Source organism: Hemiscyllium ocellatum, chromosome 11, assembly GCF_020745735.1.
Source record: "Hemiscyllium ocellatum isolate sHemOce1 chromosome 11, sHemOce1.pat.X.cur, whole genome shotgun sequence".
Classification (NCBI taxonomy): domain Eukaryota; kingdom Metazoa; phylum Chordata; class Chondrichthyes; order Orectolobiformes; family Hemiscylliidae; genus Hemiscyllium; species Hemiscyllium ocellatum.
In genome coordinates, this window is record NC_083411.1 from 18,581,871 (window position 1) to 18,600,901 (window position 19,031).

The following is a 19,031-nucleotide window of genomic DNA, read 5'->3' on the forward strand; positions in this document are numbered from 1 at the left end:
TTCCGTGGACACTGCAAACCCTACATTTGGAAAGGGAGCAGATATCCTGGCCAGTATTTATTTTGGTTTTTAAATACCGGATGATCCGGTCATCAGTGGTCTTCGTTGGATCTTGATGAAAGGCTTTTGCCCGAAACGTTGATTTTCCTGCACCTCGGATGCCGCCTGACCTGCTGTGCTTTTCCAGCCCCACTCTAATCTTGACCCCGCCACAACCATGGGCTCCTTAACCTGGGGCGAGGCTGGCATTGACCCAGTACCTGATTGGGTTGCAGGTCAGCAAGCCTCCTTCCAGAGGAAGCAACACTGGTATCCTGCTGGTTCTGTAAGCTCAAATACTCTCATCACTTCCTTTTCCTGCATAATGCCAACTTAATATTTCTGAGCTGATTTTCTGCCTTTTACCTTTCAAATGGCACATCGGGGAAGGCGATGCAAACTCGGCTAATGTTTTGGCGACCCAGGTTTGAATCCTGACACGGCAGATGGTGAAATTTGAATTTGATTTAAAAAGTATCTGGAGTTAAGAATCTACTGATGACGAGACAACCATTGCTGATTGTGCAGAAGACCCGTTTGGTTCACTAATGTCCTTTAGGGAAGGAAACTGCAGTCCTTACCTGGCCTACATGTGACTCCAGTACCACGGTGATGTGGTTGACTCTCATCTGCCCTCCAGGTAATTAGGGATGGGCAGTGAATGCTGGTCCAGTCAGTGACACCCACACGCTGAGAATGAATTCAAAGTGGTGATTTTATATTTCTTTCCTCACTGTCTTGCACATCCCACCACTTTCACTCACCGCCTCTGAGAAAAAAGGAGACCAACTTGCATTTATGTGCCACCTGTTGCTCACCCTGTCTGAGCAGAGGTGGTTGTTGTAGGGGCGTTGGTGCTGTCATAAATCCAGTCACATCGTGCACTGCCAAGAACATTTAATCAAAAATGCTTCTTTGCAATCCAATATTAACAGCCCATTAAAACCTAAAGTAGGCCTCATGACAGCATCTTGCCTGAGTTCTTCACTTCACTGGAAACACATTGCCTCTGGATTTAACTCAAAAAAATAAAAATTCGAAGAGAAAGCGTTAGTGTGCTGGTTACCAAACTGTGATTGATTTCTAGTATATGTCTCTGATGTGGAATGTTGGCCTGAAACAGGGTCTCTTTTTTAAAAAAAAAGAAATTCAGCTTTCTATTACTAAGACACTATGACACAGAAGAATCTCTTTTGCAGATGAGCGGGATGGTGGGACTTCTGGCCCTCTGCCCTAATGGAACAGTTGGAAAAGCTCAATGAAATGTTTGTATTCTGTCCAATAAGGAATCAGTCTTGATAGTGTGGAAACTGACTACTGCCAATCTTCTGCACACGGTTTGATTGCTCAGTTTAGTCAACAAATACCTCCACCCACTCCATACACAGACACCAAGCTATTGAACAGGGTTGAAGTGCTGAGGTTAGAGCCATGATTGATCTATTTGATGGCAGATTCTCTGAGATTTTGCTATTCATGGTTTCTCACTGTGGTGACAACTCTCGCCAAGTCTGCAGCTGACGCACCAGCCAATTTTTTTCCTTGTTGGTCAGTTTTTTAAATAGGGCTGTGGTGGTAATTCATTCAAACTTATGCATATTGCATTGACCTTTCACCTGGTTTCACAGATTCATGCAGTTTACTGCTGTGGTGGGTGGGTGTAGTAATGTTTCTATTATAACACAAGCGAAAAGATTTGTTTGGATCCAGTAGCAGCCACTGGACACTCAGGAGTGTTGCCTTGGTGGAAGTGAGGTATTTGAATGTGGGGTTAAATCAAAGGCTTGTTCATCTCTCCAGGTGAGTGTGAAAGACCCCATGTCATGTCAAAGACCAACCGGTCAGCTGCCTGTGTTTCGGCACCTGCTCTTTCCTCAACGAATACTGAAAGCCGACTGAACTTTGTGGGACTTTGCAATCAAATTGACTGTTGTTTAAAAGTTGGTTATGAAAGTGAATTAAAAATTTCTCTGGCTGTGCAAAGGCATAGTCTCATTCTAGCTTTTAATTCTTTTTGTTGGTTTCATCACCTCTGGGATGTTCTGTGTAGTAATGGTAGATTTTAAAAAATGAATTAGGATGCTAGAGCCTCTGGGTGGGCCAGTGTCTCTTTGGAAGGAGAGCTATCTATTCGAACCAATGCAGTCCATGTGGTGTTGGGACATCTGCAATGCCATGAAGGAGGGAATTCCAGGATTTTGATCCTGGAACGGTGATAAATGTCCACCTCCAGATGGTGTGACTTGGAGGGCAACTTGCAGGTGGTGGTTCCTATGTATCTGCTGCCCTTGTTTAGAAGGTGCTGTTGAAGGTGTCTTGGTGATTCTGTCTATGTTTCTGTCCATCTGCACTCAATAGCTGCTTTTTATCATGAGATTCAACACTTCCACTCTTGCGCTGTGACCCAGATTCAAGGAGACTGCATTGCCTACTGTAGTTGCTCTTTGGTCTCAGTTGGTGGGTTATTTAGTGACAGGTGGGAATGGTCTTGGAGTTCTTCGATTGGTGACATCTTCTTCACTGCTACACTGATCCAAACTGGAAGGGTTTTCATGTGAAGATAGATGCCCCCCCACAGTCACACAACACTCACTGTCCAAACTGAGGCTTCAGAAACTCGGACAACCTCTGGTTTTTGCAAGCTCCCCATTTCCTGATCCAAGATGGTATATTTTGTATTGGGAGATATTAATGTGCTGAAGGGTAATCTTTCCTGAATTAACTGGCTATTGACTCTCTCTTGTTTTTGAATTTCAGATCTACATCACACCCAATGCGAAACCAGAGCAAAGTAAGTTTTTTATTTTCTAGTTTGCTTTGCCAGGCCATTTTGATCTGTGCTGGCAATTGGACATGCAACGCAATCATTAATCTCACTTGTTTTAATTCTTCTCTTGCATAGTGCAACTGAATGATCTGGGCTTAAAGTTTGTGAAGAAATGTATTAATGCGGTGGAGACCAAAGGTAGGTCCCATTGTCAATAAGATCCAATCAAATCAAGTTAAACAAACAGTGCCCATTGGATTTTCATGGTATCACTGCCATTATAGCCATATGGTAGCATATTTGGGCAGCACGATGGCTCAGTGGCTAGCACTGCTACCTCATAGCACCAGGGACTGCCTGTGTGGAGTTTTTAATTCTCCTCATGTCCGTGTGGGTTTCCTCCGGTTTCCTCCCACAGTGGCCCAGTGGTTAGCACTGCTGCCTCACAGCGCCAGAGACCTGGGTTCAATTCCTGCCTCACGCGACTGACTGTGTGGAGTTTGCACCTTCTCCCTGTGTCTGCGTGGGTTTCCTCCGGGTGCTCCGGTTTCCTCCCACAGTCCAAAGATGTGCGGGTCAGGTGAATTGGCCATGCTAAATTGCCCGTAGTGTTAGGTAATGGGGTAAATGTATGGGTATGGGTTGGTTGCGCTTCGGCGGGTCGGTGTGGACTTGTTGGGCCGAAGGGCCTGTTTCCACACTGTAAGTAATCTAATCTAAGTACAAAGATGTGCAGGTTAGGTGAATTGGCCATGCTAAATTGCCCATTCTGTAAGGTGCATTAATCAGAGGGAACTGGGTCTGGATGGGTTACTCTTTGGAGGCACGGTGTGGACTTGTTGGGCCGAAGGGCCTGTTTCCACACTGCAGGGAAGCTAATGTAATCTAATTTTTGCTGCCCCTGGTGTTAAGCAAGTTTGTGTTGTATTTCTGTTACTGTAAGCCACTGGGTGAAGTTTAACCCAGTCTCCTCCTACAGCTCCCCATCTAACCCATACATGCATTTACCCCATTTTCTCAACAGCTGAGTTTACACTCTGTTCCCCCAGACATTCACCCACATTCTGTCCTGCACTGCCTGGGGTAGTGGATTTATTTTCTTTTCTTTTATACATTTTCTTTTTTTTTGACCTTGATCCCAAAAACATCTTGCCTGAGGAAAGAGAGAGGCCCTGTTTCAGTAACATATTAAATTTGGATCTGTTTACTTTTTGCAGGAATCACCGCAGAAGGGGTTTACAGAACTGTTGGCAGCAACCTCCAAGTACAGAAGCTACTAACTCAGTATTTTGGTGAGACCATAACCTTAATGAGGAGACCACTGGTCTTTGCTCCCTGACCTTTCCTCAGTTATCACTGTTGCACCTTTTGTTCTACAACATCCCTGATTTACATCAGAATCTTATTGATCTGGGTTCCTTTTTGTAAAGTTCCCTCGCTGTGCCAGACACTGGTAATGTACAGGTTTCAGGAATGTTATGTACAGAGTCCTGTGCCCAGAATGGGGCTTTGCCATTTCCCACTCCAACTCTCCCAGAGTGAAAGTAAACAACTGAGGCATTCAGACTTGGATTCCGGCTGCAACTGGTTTGTGTGCTGCAGGGGGCACTGACTCTGTCCCTTTACCAACTATGCACTGTTTAAAGTTCCCAAACTCCATCCAATGTTTGAGCTGTCAGATGGATTGGAGAGGACCTGAGTGGCTTGGAGATCTTTACTGTTCAAATCTTCCAATGGTTCAAACTGGTCGTCTTCATCCTTGTGTATGTTTAAGGCTGAAACAGAGATTTTTGATCAGTCAGGTTATGGGAAAGAGCAGGAAAGTGGATGTGAGGAATGTTGGATCCACGATGAACCTATTGAATGGCCTAAAAGCTGCCTCCTGTTCCTATCTCGTCTGGTCTTATCATGGAATGTAGAGTTATTCAAAAATAAATGTGAACATTAATTCATTCCATACTCTTCCCTTTCCTCTGATTTCATGTTTTAAACATTTGATCACTGTACCTTGTCTATATAAGTTATTTTTAAAATGGGTCTGGAAGTTTGGAAGGAAGGCAGTGAGAAAGAGCTGGATGAGAAGCAGGAACGATGCCTTGTATTGAAGAATGTAGTAATCTATCAACCCAATACCTTGTATTTATGTTCCATCTTTAATATCACGTGGGAACGTTACCAGACATTTTAGCCAAAACAAAATTGACATTGAGCGAAATTAGGAGAAATTAAAACAGGTATATGGTTGTAGAGTCTAGATTTAAGAAGGATAGAGAGAGAGGCTGAGGATAGAAGTTTTGGACCTTGGTGATTGATGACATGGCTGTCAGTGGTGGAGGGATGTGGATCCACATTGTATTGATGTAAGATCATAAGAAATAGGAGCAGGATGGCCCCTCTGGCCTGCTGTGCTAATAAATAGTTTCGAAGCTGATCTGACATTCGTCATGTCCACTTTCCTGCTCTTTCCCCCCCTAACCCTTGATTCCATTACTGACCAAGGCAAGGGAAGACGTTATCCACATGTGTGCATGCACATGTTTGTACACACAGGCACATTCATATATGCATACATGCACAAACACGCAGTTACATGTACAGACACACACAGCACTGATGTAAGGAATGCCTGTCTGAGTGAAGCATTACTGGGTTGTCAGTACCTTCAGGTGTGAATGGTTGAAAATTGGGCAGTAAAACCTTTTGTTACAAAAAAAGGTAAGCAGGATAAAGGTGGTTAGGTCATATTTTGTGATAGGATTGTCTTATAAGAATATGGAGAAGCGCTCTCAATGAGGAATCTCAGCCCTGCGGAATACGTGGTGCACTGAGCTTTCTCCCTGTTTGCAATTCCTTCATCTCCTGCAATTTGAGTACTGCAAAAACAGAAAAGCAGAGTGCCCTTGCGCTACCTAAATGGTTCATAATGACCCACACTTTGCGATTTATAGTTTCTTTTTATGTTTCGTCCTTTAGATCCAAACCATCCTGGTGATGTTGATCTCCAGAGCTCTGAGTGGGAAACAAAAACAATCACCAGTGCACTGAAGCACTACCTCAGGTAAGAGAGGCACAGAGTGCAGGATTATACTGTCTACAGAACAGAGAATTACTTAGAGTGCAAAATGAGGCCATTCAGCCCTTTGTGTCTCTGGCTGTTTGAGCATTGTTTCTTAGTGCCAATCTCCTGTCTTTTCTCCATAACCCTGCACATTGGCATTAGTCAATAGGACATCTAATGCTCCATTGAATGCCTCAACACTATCTGCCTACACCCACTTCCAGGCACTGTATTCCAGACCCGAGTCTATCGCTGGGTGAAAAGTTTTCACATTTCTGACAGTGAATATCCATCATTTGTAGCACGTGTGGGTGTGGTATCTTTGCCGGTTTTTGTTAATAGTTTAAAGATTGCTGGGCTGTTACATTTCTAAGAATGCTCACTCCTTGAATGAGGCCATTCTGTCCCAACTGCTAGTGCTGGTTCTTTGAAAGAGTTACCCAGTTGTTGCCACTCCTCCACCACCACCTCGGGTGAGTGAGTGGTCATGTGACCTGGTTTAGTACTCCAGAATCCCAGGTTAATTGGGTTTGAATCCCACCATTGGAGATGGTGAAATTTCAATTCAATTTTTAAAAAAAGACTGAAAACATCTAGTCTAAATGGGACCATGTAACCACTGTCAATTATCGTTAAAAAATCTGGGTCACTAAAGCCTTTTTGGGGAAGGAAATCTGCTGTCCTTACCTCGTCAGGCCTACTTGCAATGTGGTTGACTCTTAACTTCTCTGTGGGGCAATTCAGGATGGACAATAAGTACTGGCTAGGCTAGCAACCCCCACAGTTGAAAATGTGTTGCTGGTTAAAGCACAGCAGGTTAGGCAGCATCCAAGGAATAGGAACTCCACGCCCACTTTTTATATAAAAAAAATTGCACTCCCCATAACAAACTTTATTCTTTTTTAGTATGTGTAACCAGTCCATTTTGCAAGGTACCGTCAGCAAACATAGTCCAGATCATCATCCTTTGCCGAGCTTTATTATGAAAGAAAGAGAAACTCCTCGTTGATGTAACTTTTAAAAGGCAGATTTTGTTCTCCCTGTTTTCAAAATGCACTTGCCTCCAGTAGTTGGCTATATTTCGTGAGCCTTGCTGTATGTGCATGTCTTTCCTAAAGCATAATCTCAAGGTGTTGCTTATAAACAAGTGGAGGCCTGGATCTTTCAGTCAGCATTCGAGGAGGCGTACACTCAGTTGACTGTACTGGAAACTGCAGCCTTAGAATCATTGAATCCCTACAGAGTGGAAAGAGGCTATTTGGCCCGTCAAGTCTGCACCAACTCTCCAAAGAGCATTCCCCAACCTCCGATCCAGCCACCTACTGTATCTTGGTATTCTTGTGTTTGTCCTGATGAGTGCAAAACAAAAAGCTTCAGCAACATCTCTCTTCAGCGTGTGTCAAATGCCGATTGGATGCAGTCTCGTGGCTCATCCACCTAGCCTGTACATCCTATACACTACAGGGCAATTCAGCATGGCCAGTCCTAAACGGCATATCTTTGGACTGTGGGAGAAAACCGGAGTATGTGGAGGAAGCCCACACAGACACTGGAAAATGTGCAAACTCCACACAGACCGGCACCTAAGGCTGCAATTGAACTCCTGCCTTCAGCTGCAGCCTTTAAAAATTGTGTCTTGCTCCAGTGTGGATGCAGTGAGCCTGAGTGGCGATGTGTACTCCTCACCTTCTCTCAACACAAACCAAAGACATCTCCCTCAAGATTCGGCCCTGATTTGTAACTTTCAGTACTTCTGAACAAATCTGTCATCTACTTTATTCCCTTCTGTCTTCCCCACTGTTAAGCAGTGCAGGGGTTAGTAGGAGTGGGGTGAGTCATTCCAAAGGTGCCTGGGCAGGGTGTGTACAGAACTATGGAAGCTCGAGTATTTTGATTTCTGTTTAAAAATGTGCTCCTGAGCAGACTTCATTAGGGACAGCTCTAAATAAATAGCTAAACATAGGTGAAAATCCCTAAGTCTCTGATGAAATACAACTGAAGGTACTGAGAGCTTTCGTGGAGGCTTCCAAAAAATATTTTTGATCTTGGATTCAGGTGTAAGCTAGCTCTCTGAAACTCCAGATGCCATTTCCATCCTCGGTCATGATCGATGTCCTGCCATTTGCCGCTTGATACTGGTGGAAAGGCATGAACTAATTATGGATGATATTGTTGAACAATATGAGTGTGCTAATGGCTATGCTAACAACCAAACTGAGATGATGAGTTAAGCTTGTAATATGGCTTCCTAGAAGTGACAGATGCTCTTCTCTGCAGTCTAAAGGCATATGTTCAAGTTTTGAACTTATTTTGAATTATCTGGGAGTTGGGGGGAGTCTACTGCTTCCTGTTGCTTTCACCATGGCAACACCATGAGGGCGGCATGGTGGCACAGTGGTTAGCATTGCTGCCTCATAGCGCCAGAGATCCTGGTTCAATTCCCACCTCAGGCGACTGACTGTGTGGAGTTTGCACATCTTCCCCGTGTCTGCGTGGGTTTCCACCAGGTGCTCCGGTTTCCTCCTACAGTCCAAAGATATGCGGGTCAGGTGAATTGGCCATGCTAAATTGCCTGTAGTGTTAGATAAGGGATAAATGTAGGGGTATGGGTGGGTTGCGCTTTGGCGGGTCAGTGTGGACTTGTTGGGCTGAAGAGCCTGTTTCCACACTGTAAGTAATCTAAACCTTAGCTAATCAAAGTTAACTTGCCAAACAATGGTGAGTGATGAGATACCACCTCAGTGTCTCCCTCTGAGTAGGTGGAGCTCCCATTTTGTCTGGGTGTTGGAAACGCTGCAGTTACCTCATTACATGCTCAGGTCATTTTGCTATAACACAGGTTTTAACAACATAAATCCGCTGTAACGTGGTTGATGAATTGGAGATGCAGCTTCTAAAGTGTGAACTTTTAAACGCGTGTTGGCGATTACAGCACCGACCCATTAAGTGCTGTTTTTAAAGTGTGATTTTTTTATAATGCGAGGTTGAACAAGAATACAACCATCACATTATAGAAGAATGTCCCCTCATGCTCGCCATCACTATCCAAGGAAATAGGCTTTCACTGTCCACTCTATCTAACCCTTTGATTATCTTATATGTCTCAATTAATTAAGTCACCTCTCAACCTTCTTCTCTGTAACAAAAACAGCCTCAAGTCCCTCAGCCTTTCCTCATTAGACCTCCCCTCCCATACCAGGTAACATCCTAGTAAATCTCCTCTGAACTCTTTCCAAAGATTCCACATCCTTCCTATAATGCAGTGACCAGAACTGTACACAATACTCCAAGTGCGGCTGCACTAGAGTTTTGTACAGCTACAGCTGCAGCATGACCTCATGGTTCTGAAACTCAATCCCTCTACTAGTACAAGCTCACACACCGTATGCCTTCTTACCCACACCCTATCGACCTGGGTGGCAACTTTCAAGGATTTATTTACCAGGACACAGAAGTATCTCTGCTCAAGTTCATTATCAAGAATCTTACGATTAGCCCAGTACCCTGCATTCCTATTACTCCTTCCAAATCTGTTTTGACCTGTTTCTTGAGTTGACCATGAAAAATTATTTGCAACATATGCATTTTCCATTTAAGTTCATTTAAACCTGACACTAACCATAACTTAAGTTGAAGCCAAAATTTGGTTTCAACTTTATTTTCCTGGCTGTTGCCCCTTCTCATTGACTCAGTTGTGGATCAAGAATCTGATTAGTGCAGCCTTGAATATAGTCAAAGACAGTGTCCACTGTGCTCTGGATTAGAGAATTTGAAAGAATAATGATGCATTAGGCAAAGAAATTCTTTCTCATCTCTCCTTATTCTAAAACATACCCCATAGTCCTCTATAAAAACCCCCTTTCATCCCGGGAGTCAATAGAGTATTCCTTCTTTGAACAGCATTCAATGCAAGTATGCCCATTAAAGGCTCATCTAGGACAGCTTATGGTGTGTCAGCTACTTCACGTTCAAAGTATCCAAACTGTAAGGGACCCCACATATTTTTCTTTTGAGACCATAAACTGGAAAATGTAAGTTAGATACTGCTGTATAACTAAAATATATTAAGTTTTTTTTTCAGCAAATTGAAGATTAGTTGGGTTTGTAAGGTGTAAAGCTAAGATATACACATGATGTTACTTTCAGAGCAGTTAGGTGGATTTTTTTTTAAAACAAATTAAAACCAGGAATCTTTTGAGTTGAGGAGGGACTTCCTGGCGACAGCCTTCTGATTGGTCCAGCTCCAGTTTGTTCTACATCTGCGAGTGCTGTGCAGCCCAGAGACATCAAAGTTTGCAAACGAGGAACATCTCTCTCTGTGTGCAAGCGGAAAAACAAAGTCTAAAATCTAGACACTGAAAAGAGAGATTTCTAGCACAAAACAAAGTCCTTGGGTCAACTGATTGGCTATGGAATTGAAGATCGACTGTCATTCTGTAGACAACATTTAATTTTAGCAATTAAAAGAAATGATAAATGACTCTGTAACTTGGGATCTGTGGTCAAACTGGTATTTTCATGAATGAATGTGTTTGGGGCGTATGTTAGAAGAGTATAGTTTGAGCAGTACAGTAACAAATTAATATTCTTTTTAACCATTTGTTAAGGAATAAGTTTGTTTATTTTTTTTTGTCTTTTAATGACAAAATCTATTGTGAATTATTTGTCATGAATAGCAGTAAGTTAGGCAAATTGATCACCTTGGTGATTGAAATTAGCTATTTGCACATTTTGTAATGGTTTGAGGAACAGTGGGAGCTCAATTTATCACCACAATCTCCCCAATGGAGTCATAACAAAACTGAGTACCTACAGTGTACTCCGCTGAGTTTCTGTTAAACACTTAGTTCATACCTTGATGCAAGAACCTCGATTTCATTCTTCGGTTTGTCCCGACATATGGGCTAGTTCATGACTTGACACATTTCCAATGATGCATTTACTCATCTAATGGTACCCAAGACATCCAGATTCCTTATTTGTTCATGCCGAGTTTTGCAAACAATGAAATTATAGTTTTCTTTTTGCCTTTTCTAAACAAAAAAGTGCTTTGAGTTTGAACATTTTGATTGTGTCTTCAGGAGAAATGATGCAAAATTTAATTTATTCCTTTCTCCCCCATTAAGCATGTCTTACAGCTGGATACAAGGATAAATTTGAATTTTTTGTAATATTTCTCCTAATACTTCTGTTCCTTTATAAAGGTAAGGCTCTGTTTTACACTAAATGATAAATGAAATTTTACTCTGCTCAATGCAGGAATCTTGAAGAGCCAGTGATGACTTACAAGCTCCATAGAGAACTTGTCTCTGCCTCCAGTAAGTGTGTTGGCTTTTGTTCTTGTTCAGCTCTGACGATATCTCTCTCCGAGTGCTTCACTTAGTATATGGGTCTTATGGGTATATGGGGTTTGTGGGGAACAGGAATAATATCATAGTGTTCATTGCAACTGCACTGGTAATCAGTGATCCAGACACAGGAATTCAAATCCCTTCACTGTAGCTGTGAAATGTCAACTCAGTTAAATGGACCAGGAATAAAATGTGGGGGATGAGTAATGATGAAACTACTAGGTTTTGGTTAAAACCCATTGGCTGAACAATGCAGTTTGGGGAATGAAGTCTGCTATGCTTACCAGTTTGGCCTATGTGTAATTCTGGGTACGCAACAATGAGGTTACTAACTCCATTCAAGGGAGGCGATGGCTGAGTGGTATTGTCATGGACTGTTAATTGAGATAATGTTCTGTGGACCTGGGTTTGAATCCCGCCATGGCAGATGATTTCAAGTAAATTCTGGAATTCAGAGTCTGACTATTCCAATGTCACATTTTGGGGAAAAAAACCTTTTCTGTTCACTCATGTCATTTAGGATAACCTTACTGTCATCCTTACCTGGTCTGCCCTACTTGTGACGTTATACCCACAGCAATACAGTTGACTTTTAAGTGGCCTCTGGGCAATTAAGGATGGACAAAATGAGTCAGCAATGCCCTCATCTTGTGAATGAATTAAATGACTGAGCGAACGTGTTAATTTGCACCACCAACACCCACCACCATCACCTTCTCAAGGGCAATTAGGCATGGACAATAGATGCTGGCTTAGCAGTCATGAGCAATCTAACAAACAATATATTTTTTGAACGTTGCCACCCAGTGTAGACCTGAGTTGGACAGACAAGAAAATCCTGAATAAGAACATAAGTAGTAGGAGCAGGAGTAGGCCATCTGGCCCCTCAAGCCTGCTCCACTATTCAATAAGATTATGGCTGACCTTTTCATGGACTCAGCTTCACTTACCCACTCCCTTACCATAACCCGTAATTCATTTACTGTTCAAAAATCTGTCTTTGCTTTAAAAACATTCAATGGAGTAGCCTCAACTACTTCACTGGGTTGTGGAATTCAACAGATTCACATCTCTTTGGGTGAAGAAGTTCCTTCTCAACTCGATCCTAAATCTGCTTCCCCTTATTTTGAGGCAATGCCCCCTAGTTCTAGCTTCAGTGGATATCACCTCACTGCCTCTATCTTATCCATTCTCTTCATAATTTTCTATATTTCTATAAGATTCCGCCCTCCCCCCATCCCTTATAAAAACATACAATGCTGGTAATGCTCAGCTAGTCAGGCAGCATCTGTGGAGAGAAACAGATGTTAACATTTCAGGCTGGTGATCTTTTATTAAAGCCAAAGAAGATAAAAATGTAATATGTTTTAAACCCATGGAACAAGGGAAGGGGGCAAAATGACAAAAGGGAAGACTTGGGATGAGAGTGAATAGTCGGAGAGGTTAAATGTGACCAAAAGTGGTAATTAGTAAAGAATCTAAAGGTGTGTCCAGCTGAGGGGTGAATGTCTGAATGTAAAATGAAGTGGTTTCAAAAAAAAAGTGAGACAAGACCAACCCAGTCAAAAACGAAAGAACAAACCAGTAGAGGCAAAATTTATGATCAGATTCCGTGTTGAGTTCAGACGGCTGTAGAGAGCCAAGTTGAAAGCTGACCGATTGTTCCTTGAGCTTGCTTTGAGCTTCACTGGAACGCTGACATGTCTGTCCATAATCCATTACTGAATGGGAGCAACATAGAGAATTAAAATGACCATTGGCTCAAAAGTCAGAGTCATGCATGGGGAGAAATCCCTGCATTTGACTTTGTGCTGAGTTGGCTGGGATATAAAGATGCATCGTAGAGCATGAGATATAGGAGCAAAGTTAGACCGTTTGGCCCATCAAACTGCTCTGTCATTCAATCATGGCTGATGTATTTCTCAAGTCCTCTCTCTGTAACCCTTGACCCCCTTACTAATCACGAACCCATCTGTTTCTTAAATATGCTCAAAGATTTGGCCTCCACAGTCTTCTGTTATAACCCATCCTTGGGTTGAAGAAATTCCTCCTCATCTCTCTTCTAAAGCATTGTTCCTTCTCTCTGAGGCTGTGCCTCAGGTCCTAGTCTCTCCTACTATTGAGGACATCAGGTCAAGTCTGTTCAGACTTCTGTATTCTGCAAATTTCAATCAGCTTCCCCCTCATCCTTCCATCTGCCTTGAGTACTGACTCAATATCCTCAACTGCTCCTCATGTGACAAGCCCTTCATTTCTGGGATTATTCTTGTAAACCTTCTCTTGAGTCCCTCCGAGGCCAACGCATCTTTCCTCTGGATATGGGTCCAAACCTCTTCACAATGTTCCAAATGCAATCTGACCAGAGGCTTATACAGTCTCAGCAATCCATCCGTGTTCTTGTATTCTCGTTCTCCTGAAATGAATGCTAACATTATATTGCCTTCCTAACTCCCAACTGAACCAGCATGTTAAGCTTAACAGAATCCTGAACTAGGATTCCCACATTCCTTTGTGCTTCAGGTTTCTTAAGTCTTTTCCCCATTGAGAAAATGGTCTATGTCTCTATTCTTCTTACCAAAGTGCATAATTTCCCACCTTCCCACGTTGTGTTCCATCTGCTTCATTGCCCACTCTCCTAGCCTGTCAAAGTCCTTCTGCAGCCTCCCTGCTTTCTCAACACTATCTGACCCTCCACCTATCTTTGTGTCATCTGCAAACCTAGCCACTCTGCCCTCAGTGCTTTCATTCAGATTGTTAATGTATAATGTGAGTAGTTGTAGTCCCAAAACTGATCCCTGTGAAATTCCTAGAGTCACTGGCCACCAACCCGAAAAAGACCCCTTTGTCTCCACTGTTAGCCAATCCTCTATCCATACTGGTACCTTGCCCCTAACACCATGAGTTCTTATCTTAGCAGCTTCCTGTGTGGCACCTTGTTAAAGGCCTTCCAGAAATCCAAATAAACCACCTCCACTGACGTTCCTTTGTCTAACTTGTTCCTCAAAAAGTTTGAATATGTTTGTCAGCCATAACATCCCCTTAACGGAGCTGTGCTGACTCAGTCCTATTTTACCATGCACTTCCAAGTACGCTGCAGTTTTATCCTTAATAATGGACTCTAAAATTTACCAAGGGTAGGGTAACTGGCCTATAATTTCCCATCTTTTTTGTCCCTCTTAAATAGCGGTGCTACATTAGCCATTTTCCAGTCCTCCGGGATCCTTCCTGATCCCAGTGATTCCTGAAAGATCACCACCTTGCTTTAGGAATCCTGAAATGAAGTGCAGACTGTTTGTGCTGGTCATGTGGGTGATGCTGGATATGTGGCCAAGTGCCAGTTAAGGACAGGGAGTTAGGCTTCGTTGTGTGGCACCCTGACGCTGGGTAGCCTCCTGACATTTTCATGATGATGACTTGAAGAATGTTACTTTGGTAATTTACACAAGACTTGTTCTTACCCCAGAAAAACCATTATGGGGGTTGAAGGTACATGAGAAAACTAGTATGGGGATGTAAAAAGAAATGGGGAAAGACTGATCATCTACCTGCCAGTGTGTGGACGGGGTGAAAGAATCAATAAATGCCATATATTAACCCTTCAGTTGAATAATGAAGGCACTTATTATAAATTGATTTATAATTGTAATTGACTTAGCATTATTAAATGATGCTAAATATGAACTTGCTTTAAAATTTTCATTCATCAGATGTGAGTAGGGCTGATATTTGTTACCCATCCTTAGTTGCCCCTGAGGAGGTGCTGATGAGCTACCCTCTTGAACTGCTGCTTTCTATCGTGCATAGGTAGACCCACAGTGCTACCAGGGAGCTTAAGGATATTAGTCATTGGTGATATCATTCATTCCATTCAGAATGAGATGAATACAGTATCGACTAACTCGCCTTTGTTCAGAATTAAGATTGACTGACTGAGTGGCTGTGTTTAATCGCTGTCTAATATACGCTCATGGCTTGGTTAGGTCAAGGAAGTAAAAGTGTTTTTCTTCGATCACTTTTGGAGTGGTGCAGTGCACAACTAAGACACCTCTTCAAGAATCATCTTACTGAATGATTTTGAGCAGATTTATTAGATCTTCCTATTTGATCTCATCGTGAGTGCATCAAAGTACATTTTCAGCATTTTTGAACCATTTTTGTTTTGTTTTCCATTCTCCGCTCGTGGCAAGGCCAGAGTTTACTTACCATTCTTAGTTATCTTGTGAGAAGTTGGAAGGCCTTTTCAGTCCTTTCTTTCAGTGGATTGTTAAGCCAGTAGATGGAGTGCTGATCATTTATATCTTGCTGGTGGCAGACAATCTTGTGAGTTGGGAAATCAGCCACTTGCTGCAGAATATCCAGCCTGCCAGCTGCTGTAAGATCGCACAATCACTCTCTGCCAGTTGGTCTCTGTCCTCTTCCAGGTGGCTTGTGCCACCCGAAGGTGCCAAAACAAAAAGGCAGGAGAACTCCACTTGCTGTCTGAATGCTGGAACAGTTGAGGCCTTCAACCTTTCAGCGCCCTCTGCAGCTCGGTCACCAATTAGCACATTCCTTTCTCTGGAGATCATGGTAAAGGTCCCACCTTCCTGGCTCTGAACAGGTCCTCTAGCATCTGTTGTTTCCCGAACAGCTGTCAGGGAGGGCATGTTGAAGATGTAGTCGGTCCTACAGATGAGTTCATGCAGGAGAATCTGCAAAGTTACAGGCCTTCTCCCTGTCCTTCCCTTTGCTCTCTGCAACACTCCTCCTGTGTGAGAAAAGAAAACAACGGTTTGTGAACTATGCATTGAGCAATTACTTAAATTGACTTGCAGAGAAATCTCCCAGACAGAGCCACCTACCACTTAACTTGCATTGTCCATCCTTGGTCAGATTTTTCATCAGTCTCCCTCATCTGCTCTTCTTGCCATTTACATTCATCCCTTTGTTCTCCCCATTCTAATTGGTTTGAAGGGAAATTTTGATCGTCTGCTGGTTAACATTGGGTGTAATTTTGTTGGGAAACCTCCCATTGATGCCTCGTATAGGAAACTCAATTGCATCAGATGATATTGGTTCTCAAGGTGTGAAGGCTGGACGAGGTAATATGGTATTGAAGTTGGAAATGAAATGTGTTGAATGTCTCTTTCTATATCTACCCTAACCTTGACCAGTGATTGCTGTGTTACAGAATCTGACAACCTGGATTACAGACTTGGTGCCATTCACTCCTTGGTGTATAAGCTACCAGAGAAAAACCGGGAAATGCTGGAACTTATAATTAAACATCTCGTGAAGTAAGTATCACAGGAACCAATTTCTCAGAAGCTCACCGTGAGGCATTTGACTAGTAAATGGTTCCATGTTTTAAGAGTTGGGGAGTTAAGTTGATATGTTTGAGGTGCTAACATGCAAAGAATGTACTGTCCAGATTCCAGCTATTTAACCCATTTTAGTCCACGTCCGTCTTCCTGGTTTTAGTTACAGAGTAAAGCGATGATAAGTTGCATGTTGTGAAACTTGGAAAGGGTTCAATAATGATATACAAGAATGTTGCCAGGGTTGGAGGATTTGAGCTACAGGGGGAGGCTGAAAAGACTGGAGCTGTTTTCCCTGGAGCGTCGGAGTCTGTGGCTTATAGATGTTTATAAAATCACGAGGGGCATGGATAGGATAGATAGACAAGGTCTTTTCCCTGGGGTGTAGGTTTAGGGTGAGAGGGGAAAGATATAAAAGGGACCTGAGGCACAACCTTTTCAGCAGAGGGTGATGCATGTACGGACTGAGCTGCCGGAGGAATTGGTGGAAGCTGGTACACTTACAGCACTTAAAAGGCATCTGGATGGGTACATGAATAGTAAGGGTCTAAAGGGATACGGGCAAATGGGACTAGGCTCACTTAGGATATCTGGTCGGCATAGTGAGTTGGACCAAAGGGTCTGTTTCTGTGTCACTCCGAGTTGAGTTTGAGGGCACCTGCCCATATTGATGGAGCTTTGAGGTGGCTGAGGAGGCCAATGGGGAAATGGGCCCTTTGGCCCAACAAATCCACGCTGACTCTCCGAAGAGTATACCATCAAAACCCGTTCCCCATTACTGTACCTTTACCTCTGACTAATGCGTCTAACCTACACATCCCTGAACACTATGGGCAATTTATATGGCCAATTCACCTAACCTACACACCTTTGGATTGTGGGAGGAAGCTAACACACCTGGAGGTGACCCACACAGACACTGGGAGAATGTGCAAACTCCACACAGTCCCTCAAGGCTGGAATTGAATCCGGGTCCCTGGCACTGAGGCAGCAGTGCTAACCACTGAGCTGCTGTGCTGCCCTGTGATTTGATTTGCTCTCAAACTGCTATATGTTTTTGGTTTCAAAAGACGAGTGAAAACCGTGACAGAGTAAATATGTAAAAAAGATTTCATTTTTTTGGCTTGTTTCACACCTTACAATGGTTTGACCTTGGGCAGTAAAAGATATTGAAAAACATTGGCAGTTAGCTAAGGGAAAGTTGTGGTAATTTCTTTAGTGCACTGTCTTTGGACAAGTTCATCATGTTGTCAGTGCAGCCAAACATTTTTTTTTGTGTGATTATTGTACTACAGTGTCAAATCCGGGAGCTTCTTTACAGCATCTGGGCTTTCAACTCTGGAAACCGACTTCATTCTGTCTTTGGCAGTCTCTCGTGATCGGGAGTGGTTGATGTGGTCAGTGCTTTGTTGCTGGGGATGTTGTTCTGAGCAAGAACTCTGACATTGGCACTTCTATCTTGACCATGGATTTGCAGAGCCTTAAGGAGGCAGCACTGGTGGTACCTCTCCAGGGTATGGAGGTGCCTGCTGTAGATAGTCTGCCTCTGAGTATCACTGCTGCCAAGTAGCCCTTGAGCTTGGTGCTGGTCTTGAAGTTGTGCTCTTCAAATGCTGTCTCCCTCAGATGCCCTGACACACCTGGAGGTAGTGTTGTACTTCATTTTTGACATCTGCCCATGTTGACCATAAGCTCCCATGACGTGGCAAGTGGTCACATTGTACAAAGCCTTATTGTGGATTTTGATAACCCAAGAAGTGCAGTGTAATGTAGTGGGGACAGGCTGTTCTGAATATTTTTAGTTTAAAGCCTATGCTCTCATGTGCCTCAGTTGAAGCTGTTGACGATGACTTGGATCATCAGGGGGTAGAGATTGAACAGATTCCTGTTCCACACCAACTGGGAGCTACAGTAACTCCAGAGGCCATTATCTGTCACCAAAAGACCCTTTATTTAAACGCAACCAATCCTTGACCCTAGTACTGCCTCTTCAGTGTCAGCTGTTGGTGTCCGTAGCTGTGACACTCCCTTTTTATATTACCAGCCCCAATGAGGAAACTCCCTATTCTGAGGTCCAGCTAGCTGCTCTCTTACAATCACTCCAGCAGCTTGCTCAGACCGAGCTGAAGCATTGTAGCAAGGAAGATTGAGTACAGCGACAGTGTGATGGTGCAGCCATGTCTGACTCTGATACGTGTGTGAATTAGATTTGCGGCAGCCCTATTGTTTAGGATCACTGCTTCCTTGTCATTGTGAACTGGCTGGAGAATGGGCACCCAAGTGTTTTGGGCAACCAAACCAGAGGAGGTCTCTCCATTTCCAAATGAGAAAATTGAAGGGAGAAATGGAAGTCACTGTCTCAAGTTGAGTATTCCCATGCTGTACCACCACTTAGTTCCACTTCTAGGTTGTGCTCATACGTAGTTATATACTTCTCCACTCCTGGACAGGGGATAGTCCTGAAAACAACAAATGTTGGAGATCGCAGCAGGGTAGACAGTCTCCATGGACAGAAGGCA

At 43.2% G+C, this 19,031-nt stretch overlaps 1 protein-coding gene across 2 annotated transcripts in view; it reads left to right on the plus strand.

Moving 5' to 3' along the window:
* The window catches only part of LOC132820375 (oligophrenin-1-like), a 210,197-nt gene that overhangs the window by 124,274 nt on the left and 66,892 nt on the right, over window positions 1-19,031 (plus strand). For both annotated transcript variants that reach the window (XM_060832441.1, XM_060832442.1), the window contains exons 12-17: window positions 2,797-2,830; window positions 2,942-3,004; window positions 4,024-4,098; window positions 5,780-5,864; window positions 11,124-11,182; window positions 16,386-16,491. In XM_060832441.1, the coding sequence (XP_060688424.1) occupies window positions 2,797-2,830; window positions 2,942-3,004; window positions 4,024-4,098; window positions 5,780-5,864; window positions 11,124-11,182; window positions 16,386-16,491 (422 nt within the window). The remainder of the gene's footprint in view (window positions 1-2,796; window positions 2,831-2,941; window positions 3,005-4,023; window positions 4,099-5,779; window positions 5,865-11,123; window positions 11,183-16,385; window positions 16,492-19,031) is intronic.